This window comes from Dreissena polymorpha, chromosome 13 (assembly GCF_020536995.1).
Source record: "Dreissena polymorpha isolate Duluth1 chromosome 13, UMN_Dpol_1.0, whole genome shotgun sequence".
In the NCBI taxonomy this organism is placed as follows: domain Eukaryota; kingdom Metazoa; phylum Mollusca; class Bivalvia; order Myida; family Dreissenidae; genus Dreissena; species Dreissena polymorpha.
The window spans coordinates 28,855,567-28,883,449 of record NC_068367.1 but is presented as its reverse complement, the minus strand read 5'-3'; the positions used below and the strand labels follow the sequence as shown (position 1 = coordinate 28,883,449).

The 27,883-nt window shown below is 34.2% G+C and overlaps 3 protein-coding genes across 3 annotated transcripts in view; 1 reads left to right on the top strand and 2 right to left on the bottom strand.

The window, feature by feature from the left end:
• Positions 1–27,883, top strand: part of LOC127854541 (tubulin monoglutamylase TTLL4-like) — a 724,238-nt gene that overhangs the window by 76,619 nt on the left and 619,736 nt on the right. The window lies entirely within an intron of this gene.
• Positions 1–27,883, bottom strand: part of LOC127855724 (uncharacterized) — a 663,610-nt gene that overhangs the window by 57,786 nt on the left and 577,941 nt on the right. The window lies entirely within an intron of this gene.
• On the bottom strand, positions 853–18,468 carry LOC127855735 (tetraspanin-18-like). The gene is made up of 9 exons (XM_052391532.1): positions 18,320–18,468; positions 13,916–13,994; positions 13,411–13,519; positions 11,983–12,104; positions 11,164–11,238; positions 10,081–10,191; positions 8,696–8,899; positions 2,483–2,566; positions 853–1,351 (listed from the first exon to the last, which is right to left on the bottom strand). Exons 2-9 carry the CDS (start codon positions 13,985–13,987, stop codon positions 1,292–1,294), a joined length of 837 nt encoding a protein of 278 aa, XP_052247492.1. The 5' UTR covers positions 13,988–13,994; positions 18,320–18,468; the 3' UTR covers positions 853–1,291.

Here is a 27,883-nt window from a genome sequence, read left to right as displayed (position 1 = left end):
TTAATATGCATGTATTTACACCAACATTTTGATATATTTTCCATCAAAGGGCCATTGGTAAGTATGGACTATTTTACACGAAGTACTGTAAATTATTGTCATAGATGCTCGCCTCCCCATTTGACAGTGCAGTAATATACATACGGATATAATAACCATATTAACTGCAACAAACTGCACACGAAGTGAAGTGGATATATTTGTTAGGACATGATTGCTAACGAAGGCCACAACAATGTTCGGAAACGTCTATGCATTTATATTGCTTTCTACAGAATACAGAATTCAAAATGCAAACGTAATACATTCGTAAGATTTTTGTTTATAAAAACAAACATACAAGTACAGTTCAACTGAAACAGGTACGTTCCTGTATATTTATTGTTAAGAAACACTTCTTTCGATCTTCTGATGAGTACGAATCATGAAGAATCATAACGGACATCGGTGTGTAATAACCTCTAAATAACAATTATAAAAAAATGTTCGATTCTTTGGCTTTTATGTTTTGCGAATGTTTAAACAATATGTTCCCTAAATATAACATATTTTCCACTTAAATCCCCAAAACTGAAAAAAAGTCGTTCTACGACACTATAGTTTCGTTTACTTTTTTTTTTTTTTTACAGATTTCCACTTTTATATGAATACTATTAAGCTTTATCTTTTATTCCGTTCGTGTTATTTTTTTTAATTTTAGCACATCGAGTTGAGAAACAAACGTAACATGTTCACGCATTTTAACGCTGTCCCAATGTTTGGCAATTCCTTTCAGGATATGGTTTTCACGTAGTATCGTAGGGCTTATTTTGTTCTTTGTTCAGATGAAATCGAATCAGGTAACTCTAATTTGTAAAATAAGACAACACAATACACACAATGTAACTATTCTAATTCATCATCGAATATATTTAACTAATGTTTAACAGAAAATTTGCAACGATCAAACATTTTTGTAACAGTTTTCATAATAAGGAACTTTATACTGTTGTTTTATCATATGTTTTAATATTGTATCTTTAAAATGTAAAAGATTATTAAAATATAGAAAATGCATTTGTTAAACGTTAAATACTAAGTGACATATAACATACTCACATTAATAATATTATTTCTTCTGTATAACGGAAAACGATTGTTCGATATTACAAAACATGCTTAGCAATAAGCGGTCATATGAAGACATGACTTAATAAACAAATGGTGTTTATCGCTTTAAATAGAAGTCTTTATTGAGACTCTATTAAAATCATATTGTTTACGTCACACACGTTGTCAGTCACTTTTTCATTTAGCCAAAATATTTTGGCATTGACCTGATGATGCAGCCTGCAACCACGACACAGAGTTTCTGCAAATACATCAAGCTCAGGCGTTGAACAATCAGATGTGTTGTTTCAAGAAACGTCACGTTTAATGTTTTATCGCTACACATTATTTTCTCAGTAAAGTAATCTTAACGAATAGAGTTTTATATTAAACATGCGTATGGCAGCCTGTTTTCATTTGCCTTATTTGCTACTTGTTATTTGATAGTCAGTCACGTTACGTGATATTGATGCAATGATGTTGCAACGTCAAGTGACGTATTCCGATATATTACACCTCAGAGATATTGGTCCTTCTATATCTATATGACCGGTTTCAGTCTGTAAACTGCAATAGAGAAACCTAAGAGTATATGGACCGGTCACTATTTTTTGTATATGGACCGTTCGGGGTTACACACCACTAAATTTGCACTGTTTTACTGTAAAATGACGTCATTTTTTAACGAAATGACGTCATTATTCCTTCGAAATTTTTCAGTTTATCTCTTTTAACCATAAACAATCGTACAACACTGTACAATGGTAAAGGGGAAACTCTCCGGTGTAATATAAGAAATAGTAAACTCCACTTCGGTCCCAATGGCATTATAGTGTGCAGCCAGGCAGCCACAAACTGTATATACGGCTTGTGGCTGCCTGGCTAATCACAATAATACCATAGGGACCTCAGTGGGGTTAACTATTTCTTAAATAAATCACTTTCCGGTTTTAGCATTGTGTTTGCGTTAATATTTTTCTACGCTACTATAAATACACAGGTGATTATATAATTTGGACACTTGTGTCCTCAATCTATTATTTTTAATTCGTCCTGGGCATTTGATAGTAAGCTCACTTTTTCGCAAATAACTGTTATCTAAATGTATATAATTGGTTTTAAACATATATGATACTATTATTTATAAAAAGCATACATTAACAAGACACTAACATGTATGCATTAATATATTCCAATCCAGCTACCATGACTTTATTACGTTCAGTACTAGAATCAAGTCGACTTGACTAAAGAGTATCGCAATACATGTAGACTCATAAATCAAGTGCACGAACATCTCCTGAATAAAAGAAAACACTCAAAAGAGATATACATTCTCATAGATTTCACGAGGTTATACACTATTAATAAACAATAGTACTTTGAAACTAACCTCCGAGACCAATATGAAGGCAGCAATGCCGATAATGACTCCGATGCGACTTTTAAGGTGGTCCTCAATAGACTTCCAACAAGGCTGAAAGTATATAAATGGTGGGCAATCATTATTTATGTGAGAAATTAAATTACACCTTTGATAATTGATGTATGACTTAAAGATTAAGAATCTGTATTATTTTAGAAATTGTGTTCATGTACCTCGTTTTAAATATCTTTGTCTCTGTTTCATGTTCATTGCAAATCCATACTGGAATATTAACGAGGTAACAATTATACAAAAAACAGCTAAATATGTCCTTTGAATCTTTTTTTTTTCCTTAATACTTTCACTTGCCCGCTTTGACAATTATCTCCGTAAATATTTCCGTATAATTAACTGCGTATTGACGCGCTGTGCCGTTTCCGTAAATAGGTGTGATTAGACTCAGTGCATTGTTAAACATTTATTATACAAACGACTTAGTGATCGAACTCTCCACCAAATTATTGTATTACGTCTTGATGAAACGTTATCTCAAATATAATGGTTTTTGAATTGGATTGATGCAACTTCAGAAATACTATGATAAGGAAAATTATGGTAACAATCAGCTAATCGTTTTATTTAAAATGGTATATTGCTATAGCTAAAATTAATATCCATTTCATTCAGAACGATTTGACTTTCCAACTTTATTTCATTGAACAGATTACTCTGCTTATGACGTATCTTGTGTGGTTTCTTTTATACATTATGATAAAATATGACATTTCTGCAGTGAAATAACAGCAGTGAAAATAACACAATTGTTTCTTTTCACCGATGAAAAGAACAATTTTTCGGAATTCCTTTTCCTATTTTTAGATTATCATATCAAGATGTACTTTCCTTGTTTATATCCTTGTTTATATTTTTTCTTTGATCACGAGTGAAACAAAATTGATATTCCACCGAATCCAACACGTTTTCTTTTAGTTTTATGCTTTTTAACCGTTTATTTACATTGTAAAAGAGTTAAACTGAAGAAATTCCCTGTAATAATGACGTAATTTCGTCAACAAAATGACGTCATTTCGTCAACAAAATGACGTAATTTCGTAAACAAAATGACGTCATTTCGTCAACAAAATGACGTCATATCAATGTATTGAGGCACGCCACGGGAAAAACTCCGAGAAAGGGTAACTTTTCAGCAAAAGGGAAACAGCTGTTAATTATTTTCTTGAAAAAGGGGCATAAAAGAAACAGAAACTTTGTTCATGTCAGTGTAAGATAATATTTTCTATGATCACTCGTGAAATAACAAACGATCTTACACTGACATGAACAAATATCCTCTATATAATTCCTATGACACAACACAACACGTTGAGCGAGGCTCTTGCGTGTGTGTGTGTGTGTGTGTGTGTGTGTGTGTGTGTGTGTGTGTGTGTGTGTGTGTGTGTGTGTGTGTGTGTGTGTGTGTGTGTGTGTGTGTGTGTGTGTGTGTGTGTGTGTGTGTGTGTGTGTCATGCATAATTGGAAAGCTTTATATGTATAGGAATGCAATAAATGTATCGACACGGCATTTGATTTTGTAAATCGTCTTTTGGATAGAATGGTAAGCGTTTGATACAAACGTTTCACAAACAATAGTGCGGTTTACATTTAAATAAGACAGTAGTAGTTTAATTGATAAAATCATAAGATTGAAGTTGTATTAAATGGAATAGTGTCGTTTAATATCAATGTTCTTTTATGTGTGCTTGTGTGTGTTTCGAGTTTTTGAGTTCCTTCAGCGCCTGAGGCTGCATTATTTTAGGACCCAAACATTGTCCCAGGACTCCTGTCTTTTGAACTCTAGACGCACGACCGGTGGGACGAATTTTGAAATATAACTGCAATTGATATCTATTTTAATTTTAAATTAACTTAATTCTATTTTGGTGAGATCTTGTGCTGTTGTGGGAAACCGGGCACCCGGGGGGGAAATCTGATCGGAAAGGTATGGTACCGACCTACAAAGCTCACAAACTCAAAGGGACTCAGCCCGGTCGCCATAGTAAAAAGCGCGTGAACCAACAACTGCGCTGACTAGTGTGTCGACTTTGTTTTTGATGACTCCTTTTATAAGTAGTGTCATCGATCTGTAGTCGGGTCATTATATGAAACATACCGCCCAACCCCCTAAAAAGTGCTACAAAAGGTATTTTAACTGATCCTAGTAGGGGCCCTTAATAACATATCAAAAGTTTACCAAAATCAAATGTTTTTTTCCAAGATGGCGTCCAAGATGGCCGCCAAAACCTATTAATGATGATAACTATGTGACAATCCACTCAAATTTCATTATTTTGGTGCATTTACTTAGGTTGAGGAGGTCAAATAACACATTATGATGATGATTTTTTTTTAATTTATTACAGAACAGAGAAATCCAACATGGCGTACCGCTAACACAATGTCAGCAAGTGCATAACTATTGACTCTAACTTTGTTATTTTTTCTTCGTAATTTTATTATAAATAGTTTTTCATGTTTTGTTTTAAATTTTAATACCCAGTAAAACCTTGTATACAAACGTCCGATATTGTCATAAACAACAAAATATAAATACAGACCACCATTGTACAAATATATCAGACCTGCGTGTTAACACTGCCTAATATTTGTTTTTTTAAAGGTTGTGTCAACAATGCCAATATATTGGGCACAATATACAGAAGATATGAGATTTGAGAAAAATGCAGCGGATTTTGTGAAACCTAGTGTCCTGGGTAGTGATATAGATTTGTTGGACATGTCTTTTCTCTTTTCCGCAGATAATGTTGACCACAATATTATCACCATTGACGGTAACGGTACTTTTCGTGTGATGGGTGTCATTGCATCTATAACCCCCGGAATACTGACGAACTTTCTGATTCCGCGAAAACAAACCACAGAGCTGAACACTAGAAATAAGACAAAAAATCTTATCTTTGAGTACCGGTTGGCAAGGCATGTTTGTCATGAGGTAGTATTTGAGGACCTGCCGCGAGTTCGTGATAATGAATGGAGGGTCGATATTTTGTTGGAAGTCTCCTTCAGCTTCAGGAAGGCAACACCGAAATGGAAGAGAAAGATGCATATATTGCATCAAGGAAGCCAGCACATTGGGCAATCGTCAGTCAAATTATTTCCTATGATGAATATGTACTCTGGGGACAAATCGTGCATCATGTCAACACTAGACTTTGTTTGCAACCTTGCCATGAAGCACAACCTTCCCAACATTTTAGCGTTTGACGAATTAATGTATTGGGAGGCTGCCGAAATCATCATCGATGCGCTACAAAGTAGTTGCCTGAAAAACATTGCTCTGATGTCGGGTTGTTTTTATACACTCATGAACTTGCTGGGGGCTATTGGATGCCACATGGAAGAAACCGGTCTCAAAAAGATACTCGAGACTGTCTATGGATAAAAAGCAATTGTGGACATTTTGACAGAGTAAGCTGTCAAGATGGCTTTGACGAGCTATGTTCTTGTTGACGAGTAATAACACAGCCAGCTTATAACCGAACTGACAGGAAGATCCCGAGATTAAGATACTGCTGGATCAGGCAAAGGAGTTGTACTCTTCCCTTCTTAGGGGCGAGACGACGCTAGCTGATGTTGCATGTCCTGAAAATTTGATCAAACTCGAGAGGGCTACAGAGAAGAAGAAACGTGAACTTGCCAAAACATCAAAGAAAAGCCAATTATGGCTGAATTATCAGCTTATAGTAAGCATGACAAGGATGTTGATCAAGCCGGATATTTCTGGGTGTTGGCTGATGCACTTGCAGGCAGTCACCAATTGTCTTTCTGTCTTTGCTGCAGCTGGGCACTTCACCTGCGATCTGCTTATTGTTTTCTTCAGCAAATGAGCAGCCTAGAGAAAACGCACCCAGACGTTGATGGAAAGTTCGTTGATGTTTTTCACAATGTTTGTAGGAGCAATCTGTGCTGAGCTGGGCTAAGCAGTGCTCTTGTCATTGAGCAAACATTGATGGGGTCTCTTAAGAGCACAAATGGTCTAACTCACGGCAGTGAGATGATCTAGGAAATGCAAAACTTTTGGACCCTATCTGCACCTGTAACATCCGAGTACAACTGTGCGATGTAGGATTTCACATACCTGGTATATATTACAAGCCCACACAAAGATTCAACTGAAGCGCGCATCAAAAAAAATACTTCAGATCTCGAGAAAATGCAGACACACATTACAAACTGCTCATCCTACACAGCCGATCCTACTCTAAGAAACATTGTCAATGGGATAGTGGCTGGGTCACATGTGAACATGCATGCATTTCATGAGGTTGGGAACAAAATCGCAAGAAGTATCATAGAAAAGTCGGCATTTGCTTATAAACTAAACAGAAAAGACAGAGCAGCCAACACTCTTAGGAATAGCTCCGCTATTAAGATTGCTCAAGATCGTGCTATTGATCATGCACTTCTGTTCCAGTGTTTCCTGGTAGTATCGTAATGTCGTATAAACTGAGCCCTCCCCCTTCCGCCTTTGAAGCCAAGAACATACTCCGTAAAGCAGACACGCCTCAGATCATTAAGGCAATTCGAGATCATGCTGAAAACGCATCATGTGCGGCTTTAATGAGTTTTATTTCTGAAACAGATTGTTACGTGCTGTAAAGTTGATTGAATTATACCCGACTTAAATCACGTGAGAACGTTCGTCTGCCATGTAACACGAAAAAACAAAACAAATAAAAAACATAAATTAACCCCGTGAACAAACTTAATCGGATTGCACATATGCATCTGCTGTCACGAAACACTAATCAAAATGCTTTTGCCACTTAGTTGCTGTGTGCTATCTAGCTTGACGTTGACCTATAATGTCTATTTGTGAATACGGCCTTAACCCAAGTGTAAAGTTTGATGCATTATTATACTCGTTATTATTCATAACCTATCTGCGTTATTGTGTCTTAACTTGACCGATGGATGAGTTAAATAGTTTTAACGAGGAAACGCGCACATAGTTAACACAATTAACATGCGTTAACAAATACCTACAAGTATTAGGGAAGTCAGTCTAAACAAATCACACCAATAAAAACAAACGCTGTCTTCCCAGAGAGCTGTATATAATAAAATGCATGTTCGTATGTAAATTTAAAAATCTTAACATACCATCAACAACCCGCAATAATTCAGTGTGAATCATAGCTGGCATGTTCGTTGTGTTTCCAATAGAGAAAGACAACTTCATATGCAATATTAATTGGAACAATATTGCTTGCAGCTACAAATTTCAAATATTGTTCGCAATACATCTACGTCAAATCTTGAGAATACATCATGCAGCTCTTCGATTTCGTCCTTGCTACACACCATATTTATCATGCTATTCAATAATAATTTAATTACAATTATGCTGTCGCTTTCAATTCAATACAAAGCCACATGGCACACGCGACAAAAATAAAAATTCAAAATGCAACTCAAGAATGTTAGCTTTCTCCACCCCGCAGATTATGCCATTCTTCTCAAGAGCTAATCGTCGGTATTTTAATATTAAATAAATCACTTCAAAGTGTAAACAGTTGATAAAAACACAACCCAACCGTTTATGTAGTCTGTTGAAATCTATATGCGTGTGTAACTCGGCATAATGATGAACATTGATTATTGTTAATCTCAAGACTTTCCGCTTCGATTGTTTGCAACTTTATTAAATATGAGATTAAGAGTTAGATTTAATTATTTTATCTGGTACTATTTCGTGTGTGTCATTTTCAATATATATCGATCTAATTTTATGTCATAATTCTATCGCATTTTCACATCGTTCTGTACTGTAAATCGCCCAATATTAGCCGTCTGTTATTATTCTTTAACATGTACAGGGTTTCGTTTTTAACAATTTTTAAAAGGCTTAATAAATAGATTATATGGTTGGTGACTTCTGATATGCTGTGATATACGACTCGTCCAATATAGCGTGTTCAAATACTCGGAAACCCTCGCCTCTGCATTAGCAATATCAGCCGCGTCTGATAAACTATGTCATCAAAGGTCATCAACCGTATATGCTCTATATATTTGCACGAACGAGAAAAATAACGCCCCCCCCCCTTTCGTGGTGTTACAATTTTTAATAAAGATTTGTATTATAAAATTTAAAGAATTTAAAAGACAATCCCATTTTTTAAAATATAATACAAAATAAGCCTTTTTTCTTACACCCACCTTAGACATATAAGAATTGATTGCAGTCGGGTTGTACGGGCAGTTCCAGTTAATCGGCTCATATTTCTGGTGTTTCAAGAACGCGTCCTTGTCCTTCAGTTTGCAGCAGGCTGGGGGTATTTTCATGATCCCTTGTTCGCCCGTCCTATTCCATTCAGATGATCTGTTGAAATCTGCGTAGCTGTCGATACCGCAGCACTGGAACTGAAATACAAAGTAATATACTCCACTACAAAATTGTTCATAGATGTTTGTATTTTGGAAAAAAAAATTTGATGTATTGACCTTAATATTCAATATGTGAAATAGTCTAAAATAATAATAGTAGAATACGATATTGCGTCCTCTACAATAGCTGCTCATTTAACAAGTTTCCACTACGCCAACCAGCAATTGAATACGCCCTGTCAATAGGGACGCATTGATACAAATGTTATGACTATTTTATTTTAATTATGTAGTAAAATCCGAGATATTTGTAACAGGTGTATTGGCCAATAGTGTGATTTTGATTGTTGAATAAGAGCGTGTGATTGTTTAATGAGAGCGTGTAAAAACTTGATACTGGACAGTCTCTTTAATAGAATGCAAATGTGTCACCTTGCGCAATGCAAACCTCCTCCGATATAGAAGAATGTGGTATTTCCGACTATGGGGAAAGTTTTCATCGTTTGTTTCATAAACTAATATGCGATAACAGTACAAAAGAGTTTTTTTATTTTATGCAAAAAGAGGTGAAACCCCCCTAAAAAAAAAAAAAAAAAAGTTGACTATATACAAACGATCGCAATTTCACACGGAGAAGAATGTCCATTTTTGAAAGTGTTCACAATTAAGCTAAGTTACCTTGTGAGAAACGCGTGACATAAGTTTAAAAGGTATCTATACGGTAAAAAAGCAATTACTTGACTTTAAGTTTCAAAAACAAATTTAGACAATATAAGTTCTTAAATTCCCATGCTGTTGTATAGGTTTGGAAAGTTTAATCAGCCAACAAATCAATACTAAACGGAAGGGCGGAATAACGGACTTGAGTTTCTACTTCATAACTAGTACACATAATAGTTTACTCAATGAGACTATTTAAGCATATAAGATGTTTTTTATTGAATAATCATACTGATGTTACAATTTGAATTGTAAGTTAATACTTGTTTTTGCATGGAGGGTCACTGGCAAATCTATATTTCCCGAACAACCCCTCCCCATTTCCACACACCCACACACACATACTGAAAGTGTCGGTGCATTTAACGAACCTCACAATGATTAGTCAAGGTTTACTATACAATGTTCTCAAAACCGAAACCATTAAAACTGTCTTCAATTCCCAAAATACATCCCCTCTGATATAACGGCTCATTTTGTACTCAACGTTTACTTACATAGACCTGGGCGAAATCCAGTCCAAGTGAAAATGGCTCGTTTGTATCCACCCTACCCTGGTATTTTCTGTTGATTCTCTGTATAAGGAACGATTTCATCTCTCTGGTAATCTTGAAATAAACGGGAACGTAAACGTAAAACGCCTGTGCTTAAACCTGAATTCATGCCTGCGCATTGCATTTTAAATCTTAAGTCCAAAAGAATATTTACATTAGTGAATAAATGAAGTAAGGATTGCGATCTTCACTACCACCTACTTTAAAACTGTGACTAATTAAACATTATACATACAAACCGCATATACACTTAATAACACATCATTCCATGTACCTAACCAATTAATTTATGTGACAAAGCAGTCAAGTCTTTCTTTAAATATTCCAAAATAGTGTTTGTAAAAATAAATAATACACGAGAACGTTGAAAAGGCATTATTGATAGTACATAAGGCATTTGAAGGTACATTTGTATGCATATGTGCCCACATACACTTACTATATGCCTCTACAAAGCAAAGAAATTGCAAAAAATGGCTGGAAATTAGGTTTTTTTGTCACCAAAAATAATTATAAAGTCACTGCTCATATAAGGTTTCATTGCCTTCTCCAGATGGTATCCATGTTTTCCCAACATAGTCATTAAAAACGCAAATTTCTCCACAATAAATAGTTTTCTGGAGAAATCATGCTAGGAGGTTATGGCAGACATGCGTATTTTTTTTTTAAATCCTATTATTGTATTGGCTTGCAAATTAAAGCAGTTTTTCTCCCCTAAATGCCTAACATGTCCCATTTTGCCCGATCTTCTTCTTCAGGGAGCCACATTTCGCTCATTTGTTTTAGGAAATTTGTGAGGATTTTTTATACATGCAAGCCATTACTTGTGTCATCAATGTTTATACACAGTTGATTCAAATTGGACCTGGAATTATTTTTTTTCAACTTACTTACCCCATGTAAGTTTATGGTAAAATACCAAACACTGCTCCAATCGTTTTACACTGCTCACAAGGTTTCGGATTTCCTCGGTTGGATTGCTCATGTTATTAGCTAAGCTGAAAACGTATTTCTATTTTAACTCACCTTTCCCCTGAAGGAAGCTGCAATCGAAATAGCTGCGATTTCCAGAATAACTATCAGCAGCATGAATATGGCGTACTGGAGATTTATAAATATCATTTGTATAAGAACAACAGAAACACAGAAAACAAGACCTACTATAAGCTGCTATATTCGATATATGTGAATATTAATTATTCTGAATGAAACACAAATATAAATTTGGCGATAGTATCACAACTCCATCGTTTAAATGAAATTCGTCCGATGCTTGTGAAGTGTATATTTAATTGTAACGTTATATACTATAACGTTACAATTAAATATACACTTCACAAGCATATATATATATATATATATATATATATATATATATATATATATATATATATATATATATATATATATATATATATATATATATATATATATATATATATATATATATATATATATATACATATATATATATATATATATATATATATATATAAATGTGTGTGTGTGTGTGTGTGTGTGTGTGTGCGTGCGTGCCTGCGTGCGTGCGTGTGTGTGTGCGTGCGTGTTTGTGTGTGTGTGTGTGTGCGTGCGTGCGTGCGTGTGTGTGTGTGTGTGAGCCGCTTAATGACAATTGGTTATAAATGACAATCTTTGGTTGCATTTAATTTTGAAGAGGTTAATACAATCACATACATGGCTTTACGTTTCTTACGATACAAACACAAACGCGACGAATACATTCATACAAACTATTTCAGAAGGCTTCATCAAGCTGACCTATTATCATTTTGGTATAAACTTAGTTTTTTTACTCATTAAATAGAAGTGAGTGAAGCCACATACCGAGCACATACACACGAACACACACTTATTCTGCATTATTGCACCGAAACATCCGATGAATCCGAGTACCATAACGCACACTCCACCCACAAGTAACACAATTGCCGCAGATTCTAACAGCCCTGCAATTATGAAAATCGTATATGGAAAGGTAATATTAGATTTCCTAAGAAGAACTACGTGTGTTTAAATGAGTTTAATAACGGCGGTTGTGGTACGTTAAACATATTTGGGAACGAGATCTTCTTTTTTATGATGATCGTACTCCTACGTCTTATTTTGTTTCCAAGCCAGACAATATTACCAGGGGTTGGTGTCAAAATCACGATATCCATTGTTTTAAATTACATGCAAACAACAATACACAATGTAGATATAATTATGTTCAAGAAATGATATAATAATGTATTATTTTCAGTCTTCATGACTTTTGTTTGTCTTGATAGTCAATCAAGTTATAGATTTTCAACATTTCGTTCTCCCTTATTATTTAATAATGACAGGGCTTTTTTAATGGCATTTCGGTAGTTAAATTTTAAACAAATTAGCGGTTTCTTTGCGTTGTTGAGTAAATGAATAAAATACATTATGTAAAGTCAATTTGAATTGTTTTAGTTATTCAAAATTGACTTACGAAACAACATCAGAAAAATGCATTTTATGGAAACCCGTTTAAATCTTAGTCATAAATATGGAAAACCATTTAAGGGCTCATTCGTAATTGCGCTCACACTATTATTTTGTTTTTTCAAACAATACAAATCAAGTTTTCAGAAAAGTTTCATTATTTGCAACTGATAGCCGTACGTGATATTTTCTCCATTATGCTAGGGAATCAATACAAATACTTAAAGTAGGTTATTTAAGCGCAATAACTGTACAAATTGATCGCTGAAATTCGTAAATTAATTTTGTATTTGCTAATGTACGTAAGTAGTTTTTGTTGTTGGTTTTTTTCATCGGGCGATTTGCGATCAGGCAATGGGTTATTTTTTAATACTGCAATTTACACGATAAATTCATCATTGAGACATAATCAGCATTACATATAAACAACTATGCAGTTTGTACTATCCACCATCCAAGTTTGTCGGGCGAACTAGGCCAGATGGGAAAGTGAAGAAGATCCGGCCAATGCTCATGAGTTTCTCTAAAGCCTAGCCACAGAGCTTGTAGGGGATGAGGTTAAAACGGCCGTCTAAAAATGAGTAGATTATGTGATGGAAATATAGATGTTGAAGTTGTCATCTTTATTTGTGTCCATTATTGGCGAAAAAACTTGCACTAAGCACTGGTTAAGCACTTTAAACCTCTTTGAGCTTGTCAGGGAAACATGTGAGTAGGTTCGCAGCAAGCAGTATTTTTGTAAGTTTGAACTATCATTGTTTTCATACGGTTAATTATAGAAAAAAGAACAGACGTACTTACCATTGATACTGAAGTTTGAGCTTGCGGCGCCATCCTTTGTCAAGAAATTAATTTTGTTTTTGTCGACAAGGGCCCACATTCCAAGACCAAACGCTACCGAACCTACAGCCTTTCAACGCAAAAAAGGCTAAGTACAGGAATAACACAGGGTCATCTTAAAATCATTTTCGGCAGAATAATATAATAATCCTGCTCCTCAATGCCGTAATAAACCATACTATCCACATGTTCATCGCCTAATCATAATCATAATCATTATCGACTTAAACAGTAAATAACGACAAAGACGTATTAAGTGTAATCGATACGAGTGCAAGCTAACAATATACATTGTCAATTATTATCCAGCGCAGAAATTTCATCATCGTCATAAGCAGCTGGAACTGCGGTACAATGCACGGGGATATTTCCAGATTCGCGTTGTATGTTGCCTCATTCTTAGATTTGGTGATACACTTATTCAAATTTGCCTAAACTTAAACTTTCATTTTATAAAAATACTCACGAAGACTATTGAGCTGATAACGAACAACAATTTTTCTCCAAACGTCGTCCTCCCACGGTCTAAGCACACCATTTGTAATCTGAAACAAGTTATTTTTTGCAATAAAGAGATATACAGCTATTATTGTTCACTGTGCTTCCCATTCTGCGTTTACTTCTACTTCTACACCTACTACCACTATTACTGCAAGTACTACAGTCACTATTACTACTACAACTACTACAAGTACTACTTATTATACAGCTGTTATGGTTCCTTGTGCTTCTCATTCTGCGTTTAATACTACTACTTCTACACTTGTTACCACTAATACTTTAAGTACTGCAGTCACTATTACTACTACAACTACTACAATGACTTCTTATACTGTTGACAAGAAAAACTTATAAAGCATCTTATTCTATTTAACCATAATGTATATTCGTTACTACTACTTATACATAACACTGTATAACACATAATAAAAATTCAATCTGTTGTTGTATACAAGTTATAAAAATGATTTTCATAACGACTCAAATATAAAATATGAATACACTGAGCATAAACTACTTTGTAAACCTTTAGCCTAGGTAATTGATAACGATTTTTCTAAGATGTTGTCAGTTATAACATCATTATGAAAAAAATCCCCTGCAAAATGCAAGGTCATTCTTCACATTTTATTTATATTTTTGTAATCGTCGTTTTGCAGACCTGTTTTCATGTTAATTTACATGCTGAACACACACTTCAATGGAGACTTTTTATGTGACACGAGAGCAACAAAAATAGACCGGTACAAATGAAAACAATTTTATGGTAAAATATTGTAGTTTACTGTTTTGAAAATCTCTCCATTCATTGCGTAAATTCACACAAAAACGTTTATGGCGATCGTGTAGTACAAATTCGACAGTGAAAATGATGTAATCCGGATCCTGACATATTTGCTTTTATGGTAGTTGCATTTAATAATAACGTTTGATATGGAATGCTATTTTGAACGGATGTTAAATGCGTCAGCTCAATTGGTATCCCCGGATAAGTGTTTTGTTTTCATTAGATCTTATCCAGATGTTATGCGACAATATCCTTATTTACAATTTGATTTCAATTACTTGTTTTCTTTTACGAAGCAATACACAACTAAGGCGATGTGCGTACACAGCGCTTGACAGTGGCGTTTTTTTCGGAGGTAATTCAGTCATCGGGACCATCCATATTAAGTCCGTGTAAACTTAATTGGAAGAATCTTTCAACTCAGATAATTGTATCACACTTACTCATACATAAACCAATACCATGTAAATAAATTATAATTGGACTAGACGTTGGCAAGTGTAGGCTGTTTAAATTGATTGTGTCGAACGACGATTGGGTGCGATTAAATGTTTGCGAATGCGTTCATAAATCAATCATAAGAACAAAACGGTTACCAGGAGCATTATTAAATAAAACTATATTGACTTGTACCCCTTTGTGAAAGGAAATACTTGCTTTCACTGATAAACAAATAAAATGTACAATCCAAATAGGGATACACATAAAAGCAATGACTCAAGGTAGGGAAATACCTTTGATGTTGGAATTCACACTTATTACTAGAAGTTGTTTATCTATAAAAACTAAAACATTTGACTTTGGTGTGTACTTAATATTAATGGATGCTATTTGATATCAACTAATATTACTTTCTATGACAAAATGCATACCATGTATTTAATTACAATGTTTTTAAGTGCAACTTAAACCACAGATGATAAATTGTCAAACATAATTTGTTGTATAAAATTAAATCGAACGTCTATGTCCTAATGTCAACTTTGAACTATAAATACTAGTGATGGCAAAATTATTCGAATATTCGATTGAATGGGCAGTATTCGAATAACAGAATTGATATTCGCATGTTCCCAATTTTTTCAGACGTAATTGCCCTTATATTAAATGACCTGCGGGCCGCTTACTAATTGGCACCCGAAATAATTTGGGATAAACGTGTTTGATGTGACGTTCTTAGTGTCAAACTGCGGCCCGTATCAGCGTTGGTGTACGGAAGAAACACCCTCCGGAAGAAACACCCTTCCCTAAAAACAGCATAGCGGAAGAAACCCCCTTTCACATTTTGCATACGCGGAAGAAACACCCTCGATAGTTTTGCATAATGCGTAATAAACCCCCTTTTATATCGGAATAAACCCCTTACCATATTGTACTAACAGTTAAAATCACAGGTAATAAGCGTCTACGCTTGTATTTGTGGTTCGTTTATTCGAAAGCGTTGGTTTTAATTAGTGTTTTTTTTTAAAGGTGTCACACTCAACCCCAGATATTTTATTCGTTTGATCTTATGTAAATATAAGTGGCTATAAAAAAAGGTTTAGCAACCATTCAGAATTTCCTGACCAATTACGTACCACTTCGCAATGTCCTAAATCCTAACACGATTTACGCCCGGTTTATAATTCAGAAACACAATATTTCTGACTGGATATTCAAAATTATGAAATTTTCAATCACAAAAAACTATGATATGAAACGATGCATGACGTAACTGTTGTGAAACTCTTCCAGTCAGCTATAAAATAGAAGTTTATGGGAATCTTACACACATCCTTTAAGCTTAATGGTGTACACAAATTTCGTAAACGTGATTTTATGCGATACGATCTCAAAACGTCCCCAAGCAGACCTCAATACAAGTGAATATGGAAAACATATTAACGCTGATCATCACTTTATATCTAGAGGCGAAATACAACATACTGTAAAATGAACTGAATGGTTGAATGGTTTCGTTTAATGAATAGTCAACACACGCAAACACTTCTTTATGACCCAGAGGACTGACTGGCTGGCTGGCTGGCTGGCTGGCTGGCTGGCTGGCTGGCTGGCTGGCTGGCTGGCTGGCTGGCTGGCTGGCTGGCTGACTGGCTGGCTGGCTGGCTGGCTGGCTGGCTGGCTGGCTGTCTGGCTGACTGACTGACTGACTGACTGACTGACTGTCTGTCTGACTGACTGTCTGACTGACTGACTGACTGACTGACTGTCTGACTTACTGACTAAACATGTATTAACAAACAAATACTGTTTTTGTCAATTTGGTGCCAATTAAGGGCTTAAATTGACTGGCGAATAAAAATTTAGTTTCTGTGATCACAGTTTAAAAAGACATTACAATATTTCTTTTTAAAAACGTACATGATATCTTTATTTTAAAATTTCAAATAAAAATAACATTCTATGACATTATGTTTTTCCTTATATTTGTTCTTGAATATTTGGTGTACTGTGCATGCCTTATAAATATGTTTCTTTATATACACGTTCATGCTGTCGTAACTTTAAAATTTAAAAATACAATAACATTCTGTGACATGATGTTTTCCTTCTATTTGTGCCCGATTACAGTATCGGTCATAGTATAAGCCGACACCGATACACTTATTCGATAGCAACGTTAATAAACAGCCTCGTATTCAGCAAACGGATATAATTACAAAACAATGGAAGTTAACACAGAACAAGTTTCACTCTTTTTCTGATATATTTTGTCTAAAAGTTTTTTTTTTACAATTAAGCTAGATTTTCTTTCTATTTCTCAACACAACAATTGTATGTTCAATTTTCTGTGTCAATGAATATTTATTATCCCTACCGGATACGAAACAGAGTTATAGAAGTTAAATCAGCCCAGCCGTTTTATGCGAATATTCGAATATTCGATTGAATGATTTGCGAATATTCGAATACCGATATAGGTATTCGAAGCCATCACTAATAAATACGTATTCAAATTGATTTGATAAATACAGACGTAAGCACAATAGTCCCTTAAATTACTTATATCCGATTTCAACGAGCTTTGAAAAATACATGAATATAACGTGCGGAACTAAACCGTTACTGGTTTTTATGAAAACTTGACAACGTTTTATGTAGATGGTCTTATTTCGAAGACTTATTAAGTGAAACTGTATTTATCGCGTTTAAATTTAAATTAAAGTGCGATTTTATGTGAACATGCAAATCTAGTTATGTGGTCACAAAGGTTACCTGGATATCACACAATTCGTTTGAATTGTGTTATTTATATGTTATATTTGATAAAATAAAATTATTCTAAAACATTTTTTAACAAATTTGAGTATTTTTCGTGTGTGATAAAATGCGAACTATTCTTTGAATATGACTAAAGATTATTTGAAAGAAAAATAGCAGATACCATTTCAAGAGTTTTTATACAGATATAGAGCGTAAACATTTCGTAAATGTAGGAAGGAAAGGGAATGAGGAGGGGGACTAAAGTAGGAAAGAAAGCTAACCATGACGCTAAGAAGAAAAGAAGGAGTAATGCATAATTTGGGAGCAAAGGTACAACAATTAATAGCTATGAATACGTTTTTCTCAATGATAACATACCACGATTAATATTCCCTTCGCAAAAGATAAAAACGTCCGACTATCTTTTTGTAAGACGCACATTTTTCAAACGCTTTTTTGTTCCGATGAGACTTAAAACACAGATTTATATCAACAGCACTGTACGTCAGCGAAAACTTAATGCACTTCAAGAGATCGGAAAATCCGTTTCCTGTCATGTTTAGATTGTATGTACATATTTTCAATTATACGAAACACACTTTATCGAAACATCGGCAGTCCATGAATATTGTTCAACATTAAGCTTGAAATGTAGCCAACAAACGATTTGATTGTATGAATCTACCACGTCACACAATCAAATAAAAGTTCAAACTCTTTAATGGTTTTCTTCCATAGATTCATTTCTGGTAACGCCAATTATTAAGTGTCAAATTAGAGTAAATTATACATGTACTCAACAACGCGAGTACGAATCCAGACATCAGACCTCGGTCAGTGTTAAGTGTGTCCAGGGGAAACGACATTTCTTTGCCTCTGGTTGAATAAAAAATGTAACATTATTGTTAGAAGATAATAAGGGTATTGATGTAACGGCATCGGGTTTTACTTTCAATTTCAGTGTATATGTACCTGCAACATTGGAATTAAATTAATATAGAATCAAATCACGTATCAATACTTCTCGCGCAGAATGAATGTATTCATGAACAACTAAATGGTAGTTGTAACATATGCCTGATGATATAGACGAAAAAAGCAAAACAGGAACTTATTCTAAAGCTATTTATTAAAACTCGATAGGATCGAAAGCCTACGGCTGATTCAAATGCTCTCGAATCGGTTTCTTGGGTTCAACAAGTACTTGGCGTCTTTGGGTGAGATCTTAAGATCGCTTCTACACTAGCGATTGAATCTATGACCTCATAGTCGCTAGGAGGAAACCATATTTACTATGCTATGGCCACCTTTAAATTAAGCTTAGAACCAATAAAAAATAATAAGTCTTTCCATACATTAAATTGTCTATTAGCTGGAGACGTTTTTAATATTTAGCTAACACTTGCAGGATGAATGGTGAATGACCGACACTCAGCAACGCGTGTGCATTTATTCATTTAGAACTACACTCCTTTAAAGGGAATTAATCGCTATTTTTCGATACATGGATTTGAAATGCATCCGTTGGGCATCAATCTATTGTGTTTTTACACAAGCTGTCGTGCATCGTCGATTTTTATAGAGCTGTGATCTATGGTTAATTAATACACCTCTCTCGCGTCCTATCATTCTGAATAAATAAACAAACCGGCAAATCCTTATATCATGATAATTAAATTGCTAGCACATGTTCCTTACAGATTCATTAAATGAATAATTGGTATATATGAATGATTTTAAATCTTCATTTAAAAAAAAAATACGCTTATTTATAGCTTTTTTTAATTTTGTTAAAAAAATCATATTGTCGGTGTTGAATATTGAGATCACATTTTTATTACTGTGATTTGAATGACTTATTTGTATTACAATAATTAAATAACACACATTAATATTCGATATAGGTACTAAATATGATATCTTTATATAAGTTATTCTGAATTATCATAAATATGATATTTTAATATAATTATTGTACGTGTATGGGCGTTTGATTCAGCCAACAGACTAAAATTAAGTATAACTTAAACGCCGCAGCTGATATGAAGGATAATTAGCTTTAACGACAAAAAGTACAATTAAGTGGCAACGATTGTACAGCGTCACAGGATAAACATTGGACATAAAAGTGGTTAGAAAATTAACTTTAAGTGCAATATCTGCATTCTTGTTCACCAGGACCTTTCAATCTATATGTGTTGTCAGGGTCAATACATATAAGATCAAACCATCAAAGTATGAGTCTATTTTATATTCGTATCTTTTCTCGACGTTTGATATTGATTATTGTGTTTGAACATGTTACAAATGTGAAATAAGAAAATGATCCTTTACATCCTAGCTGTACTAATAGAGATACTTGTACCTCGAGTGTAATGTCGTTGTAAACTATCATATACGGAAGGATACTTTGATAAGTTGAAGTGTAACGGTGAGAGTCGATGTAGTAAATGCGATGTTGGCCTTCTCCTTCAACAACTTTCCAATGCGATTTTTTATGCATGGCTGTAATGTATTCACAAAAAGCCTTAAGCAAATATTGGCCTTAATTAGACAACTTTTAGAACAGGATTTTATCCATAAATCTAAATATATCTGCTTATCAGGGGTACACTGTTAATTAGGTACGCAAAAGGTACTTTTTAATTGTTCAACAGCCAACACTTTATAATATGATTCGACAAAACACGAAATAATCGTGACCCAAGGACTAACATACATTTCAGGAGTCTTAATATGAAGCTTTGAATTTGAATATTTAAGATCATAAGAATCGATCTATGAAATATCATTTTACATAATTGTGTATCCCTTCGAACAAGCTGGTGTTCAAAAATAAATTATAGCGGGACATATAGTTTGCGCTTTATTAACGGTTCTTAATTAAATTATAAACATTCAATAAAAAATTATATGTACATACAAAAGCGCTTTCTATGTTTAACGAATTAGTAAACAAATTAAATACAATGGGATATAATCCTTTACGTTGACGTCGTCTAGTAGGTTGCTTATTCATCGGCTAGTACCTTTCCCAACCATATACAATTTCGTTGGACGTTTGAAGAATGTCTGGCGGTAAAGGCTAGCACAACGAAGAAGTCGTACACGCCCCTGACCGATTCACTGGACTGTAACCATTACAAATGTTGGTTATCACGCGGTCGAATACGATGTGTTTATGATCCGCTAGTGTTTCATTAGTTTTATCAACGTAGCTGTAAAGGCAACTGGTCCCTCGAAAGCGGTAAAAATATTTAACGCAAGTTAATGTACCATCAAACTTTGTGTAACTGACCAATTAAATCCTCCTGGATCCTTTCTGTATTAAACAACATTAATATTTTGAATCTGGACTTCAGTTTGTTCAAGGTACGATGTTTTGGCAACGTTATTATTTACGTTAATTATCGTTCGCTGATGATTGCCACAGAAATAAAAAACAAAAAAAAAGAACTCGAAATTCCAGCATTAAATGTTATTGAAACTAAAGGAAAGCATTCTTAGAATAGGTTGCAAATGATCAGTTAAAAGAAATAAATTGTAAAAGCAAAGTTAAAATTTCAGAAATGAGTTTAACCTGCAAACCACGCCCCAATACATGTGTGTATATTATCTTATCTTAAAAGCACGTTTGTCGAGTGCAGCCCCTCTTGCTTTTTGTATATAAATCTCCGTTCAGAGGAGCAGCTCCTCCCATTCGCAGGACCAACAGACATACCAAAAGCTAAAACATTTCTCTGGCGACTGAAGTGTTTTTCAGATAAAACGAACACTGATTAAGAAAAAACTCGCATTGCGAAATTGAAAGCATTGTAAATCGAAACGTTGGTAATACAAATTAATTATTACAAATCTTTCCAGCATTGACATTTTAATGCCAAACCTTTCAAGAGAATAAATTGTGGTTAAACTTTTCTTGGTGTTTGGCGTTGAATAAATGTAAATTTATAGGGATTTAGTGGGTTGAAATTTAAACCTTTGGTATTTTGTTATCCGGCTTGTAGGAATTAACTTCTTGCCTGATGAATAAAAGCGCTTCATCAAATCAATCAAAACAAATGATACTTAAACGTAGCGAAAAATATTGATGCTAAAAATATCGATTGTAACTGGAACTGATGACACTATTTGAGCTTTAACAGAAGTAAAAAAAAAAAAAATGTAAACGACAAGCTTGCCTCAATCACCGTCAGTTCATCTCCGTCAGGTGGATACGATGAATATAATCAAGAATGTTTCAGACACGTCTCTAAAATGTGTGTCAGAGAGCCGCCAGGAATATCTACAGAAAAAACGGCATTTAAACAACAATTGCTTTGCCTAATGATGATACAATGAAAGCAATATTGAATTTGGAAACATCTCGCGCAAAATGGTTTCAAATATGATTCACATTTTTGGAAAGATACTGTTCATTGGGTCATACACAAATACTAAAACACTGAAAAACAACTGACGAACTGACAAACAACTGACGAACTGACAAACAACTGACGAACTGACAATAAACTGGCGAACAATGAACGAACTGACAAACAACAGACGAACGGACTAACATTCTACTATATCTTTACTTTTGAAAAAAAATGTGTGTTTTATAACGGAGTTTAAAATGCTTTCATGAAACAAAAATAAGTACATGTAAAAGTCTATTAATGACGTGTAATTAATTCGAACTCATCACTCTTAGTATCATAAATCAAGTTAGTAAGTTGGGTTACTTTTTGGGTCTTGAAGTATTTGTTATAATATAATGCTACGCTTTGCAAAAATGGCTGCTGTTGTTAGCTAATGGATTATACATAGTCCACGGAATATTATTGTATATGGTACAAACATAGGTCATTTTACACTAATTCACACATACTTCACAATTGTTTTATTTTTTAATCATGTTTTACAGCCGTACAATACATCAGAAGAAGCCGGAACATTGCCAGAATATTCCGCATTCTTATACAACATCCATCAATTAGTTACATATAGTTGTCTCTTCAAGGCATTACAATTCTCTTAGCGCGTACATTCCAGAAACTTCACTGTAAGACGACCTATTACCACGGATGCTGAACACGCGTACCGTTCGTGATTAGACTGGTCTCATTTACAGGCAGAACTGTGTTACTTGTAGCTTATCGTTTCTACCAGCAATAGCCCCCGTAAAATCTAGTCCATCGGTCATAACGTAGCACATTAGATGCCCATCAGCGAACAGCATGCCAAGTTTGCTAGCTTGCTAGAGAGCACCACAGAGAAGGCCGTTGCGAAAACAATGATCAAGCCTTGTGGACGTCTGTCCGATTCCCACAAATCGTTCTGAAAGAACCGCTATTAAAACTTATCAGCATCAGTGATAATCCGATGTTATTTCTGGACAAGTTTGATGATTTGGTTATTGACTTCTTGCACATTCGCAAGCGCAAAGTGACAGGATGCATTCAATTGCATGAGGCCTTCAGTATTCTTGTTTAAAATCATAACATTTTTAGGAACAGAAATAGCCGTCCATTCAGTACATCACCCAATTTTTGACAACTTTTATCCTGCCCCCTCCCCCATATCGAAAACCGTAACAAATCACAGACCCAAGCCCCTAATAGTACGTCACACGTTTGAAAAAAAAATGATTAAAATTATTTAAAATTAAAAGTAAAAAATTAAATCTGAACACACACATCACTATTCAACTGTTTAAACTATAAAATTCCCACTTAAAAGAACAATCACAATATTAAAATGATTTTAATAGCAGTTTAGTTAATTGTCAACATTTGTCACAGTTATTCTTTGATGCAGATACTCAATCTAGATAGAATTTGAAAAAAAAACCACTTCAAAAATAGACTTGACAAATATATAGCACACATCATTTATCTGCTGCTTTTTCATTTAAAATAGATGGGGTCAAGTTTTTTATAATATATTTTACATACAACTAATTCAAATGCTTTACTAACTTTTTAAAAACTATTTAAAGCTATTAAATTCTACTAAAAATTAAAACGTTACTTATAAATACAACTTAAAAATGTAGATGTGTAAAGTCCCATATGGTCTGAACACCTCTTCATCTCACAAACTGTCACACCTCCCCCCCCCCCCCCGAAGCCGTTTCCGTTGACAGCCAGTGGCTTAACATTTAGAATTAGTACACACGACCATATATAAAATATACGTCCCATAATCATTGCTTTTTGAAATTGGCACACCCGATATAACGAGGTTGATATCCTTTATAATAAGCAGATTTCTACGTTAACAGGTTACATTTTGTAGCAACATATACAATAATAATATATATAATTACAATCATTTTTATACTTATTATTAGTAGCATTATTATAAAAAATATCAAAATATATTGTTTATTTATAGTCAACAGTTAGATATTTATTAAATATTTATTTTTATCTGTAATGTTAAATCACACACATACTACTTATTAAATATTAAGAAATAACATGCATATCACAATTCTAAAAGGCAAATGCTTTTGACATGCACTTGTATATTGCATATTGGTATCATTATAACGTGCACTTTAAGGGCAGCTGGTACAGAACACGATCCTTCAAATTATCTGTAATTTTGCATCTAAATAATTATATTTACATTTTCACAATATAATACATGTAAACAAATTTTATAATACACATCTTACTGACAAATTTATATAATGTCCATTCAAAAGAAAACACGAATAAATAACAACCTATTAATCTACTTCTTAATGTGCGTGTAATCAACCACCTCTTCAGAGTGCAACATGCTATTTGAATATGCGCTATCAAGAGTTCACAAGGCCAGGGTTGTGTTGTTTATCCAATTTTATTCCGCCCATACAAACGTGTGTTCCTCGCCTACGAATTACTTGCATCAATCGCTTAGTCTTACACACAGTCATGTCTATTATATGTTTGATAAGTGAATATTATAGCTATAATTTTACCAGTTCTAATATTTTGAACATATCACTGTATACATTTACAAACCTCTGAACAAGCACACTAGTTTACTTGAAGGTACTACAGTATTTAGCTTCGTTTTCAATGCTTCGAATTGTGTCATTTTTTTGACTACTGTTATACATTTTAAACTGAAATAATTATATAAATCGATACTTATTCCAAAGCATTACATTGTCTTATAATATAATTGTCTCTGAATTTATGCCAAAATAATATATGTGCACTTATGATATTATTGATCCAAGTGCACTGCCTAAAACATCTTTGTCTGTCAGTTTTTGGTGGACGGCGTCCCACCAAAATTACTGCTCAAATCTCTTAGTTAAGAACAACAAAATCAGAAACAAGTAAAAGGGGTTGTAAATAAAATCTCACATAATCTGTGACATCTTTAAATGTCTCCTGTAGTCTCCTTTGTAACATATATGTACCACACATAATACGGTACATATGTATTTTCCCGCATAAATCACAGGACCAAACTGGCAATACTTGCGTGATCATCTGCCATTTGGTGTTTCTTATAACAATGTTTAAATGATGTTGTAATGTCATGCTTGTACGAATGTATTTCAAAAGCACGTCTATTCGTTTTACTAACTACTTAAGAGTACATAGGTCTTGTCCTTACTGTTTCTATGAAATTTCGTGATTTAATTGCTGTTCCCTACAGTCCGAGCACAAAATGCCTCTGATGCTGAACACGTGCACGGTTGGGTTTTTAAAAGGTCTCTTCAAAGGCGGAAACCGCGATACTTAAAGCCTGTCGCCGGGGCCTGGCGGACATAGAAAACTCGCAGTGGACTTCTTTTATGAACTCAAAGTTTTCGCTGGACATTGGAATGTTGTTGTGGTAATGATCAAGTAGTATGAGTTAAGTAGTTAAATTGAAGTGTAGTTCCGATCCATTAAGTTTTGACGAAGATACGGGCCTTCGAATTAACATTTTTTTCTTAACACACTTTTCCATATTGTTTTTTAAGAAATGCTTTGAGTCTTCCTTCGTGACTATCATAAGACGGCTGAGTTTTGTTCTTGTCTATTGATATTTAACGAAGTAACGAATCTTTAAATTTTCTAAAAATGACAGTTTCACAGCATTTTTTACCTATACACTTTCAAAATATTTACCTGATTTAAGAAATATATATCACATTAAAAATTTAGTGTGTCTTATCAATTTTAACAAAATCGCAGACATTTGTCGGCCTTATCCTTATACTAAACCATAACTTGGCCAAGCATCTTTTGGCCTTCAAGTGGAGTGGGGGGGCATAGCGTTTCACAAACACAGCTCTTGTTTGTGATAAAAAGTTGTAAAATTAGTAATTCAGCAAACTGCGATCATGTGCCGCAAATCATAAATAAAGTGATTGACCTCAGTGGACTTTTGAGATAAAACGGGAATGTTTTGAGTGTAAAACATGTAATTAAAGCAATTCAATAGGTTTTAATTTAAATTTCCTGACACGCAAACCGCATAAACAAGTTCAGATTTATACAATGTAGTTATTAGAAAATATATAATGTTGATCATGAATTTATAATACCATGTAGAATGGCTATAACCCTATACCAACCATGCAGAATCATCCGGTATATATTTTATACAACTTAAGAGTAGATAATCACAATTATTGAATTCCAAATCATGTGTTTTTTTATTCGGACCGTTTTACGTAAATAAATTCACTATGAAGGGAAATTCCATGTAGCCATTTACATTATTTAGTTGTTTAAAGAGTTCAAATATTATAATTATACCATAGATAATTTTAAGGTTTGTTACTTCCACTAAATTGGAGCAGAAAATGCTTTCAACAAAAGGATCGAAGCAGTTAAACTTATTATGTAATAATACCGTACTAAATAAGAGCATGTGATTGCCCTCTCTCCATTTAAATATTGGTTTTAGTAACATGAATACCATTGATATATGTCAATTCGACGTCCCAGTGGTCCCTTTGCTCCATATAGGGTGTTTAAATTGACCGTCGTCATGTCATAAGTGTCGTTACTGCTACGTTAAAAATGTGATGGGTTTGATTGATGTTGACACGCTTGTCAGGATTTAGATGAGTCAAATGACGCCAGTCAGAAATTTTGCTCCTCTCAAATACAAATCAGTCTCAATTTGCTTTTGTCAAAATGCATGAATCTGCCTTAATGGAATGTCCTTATAAATGTATTGTAATAAGCGTTCGAAAAAGGAAGAATGTCGTTATGCCTGACTATCCATAAAGAAAGGGTTTCTAAAAAGCCCAAGATAAAAACAAAGTAATGGTACTTAAGGTAACACCATTTAAGAATAAGTTTCGTTAAAAAAAGCCCCAGACCCCTCATTTTGTACTTTATAACTAACTGTATTAAATACAAATCGAATATTAAAAGATGATTTGTCTAATTACGAGGACCAAACAAATCCATAACGTTTAGACATTCAAAAATAATAGATTAGAAATCAAGAAGTTCTCTTTACACAAAGTTGTCTAAGCTTAGAAACTATCAAATAAATATTGTGTTTGCATGTGTGGTTTAAGCAATCGACAAATTATTATTTGCTTTCGATTCCTTTGTTAAAAGACACTTATGAGATAACCGCATGTAGTTAGTTTTAATAAGAACTTAAATGATACCGAAAAATCTAGTGTGATCACTAGAATGTGAATAATATATACACGAGCATTCTAATATTATCAAACAAGACAGACCAAAGAGAAACATCATCATTCTAATATGTGATTTCAACGTCAAGATCGGCAGTGACAACCTAGGCTATGAGGAGATCATGGGGAAGCAAGGGTTAGGCGAGATAAACGACAACGGGGAGAGATTCGCCGACCAGTGCGCCACAAGTAACCTGGTTATCGGAGGAAGTGTTTTCCATCACATAAGGATCCACAAGGCAACTTGGGTGTCGACAGACCTGTCAACGGGGAACCAGATTGACCACTTGTGCATCGCAAGGAAT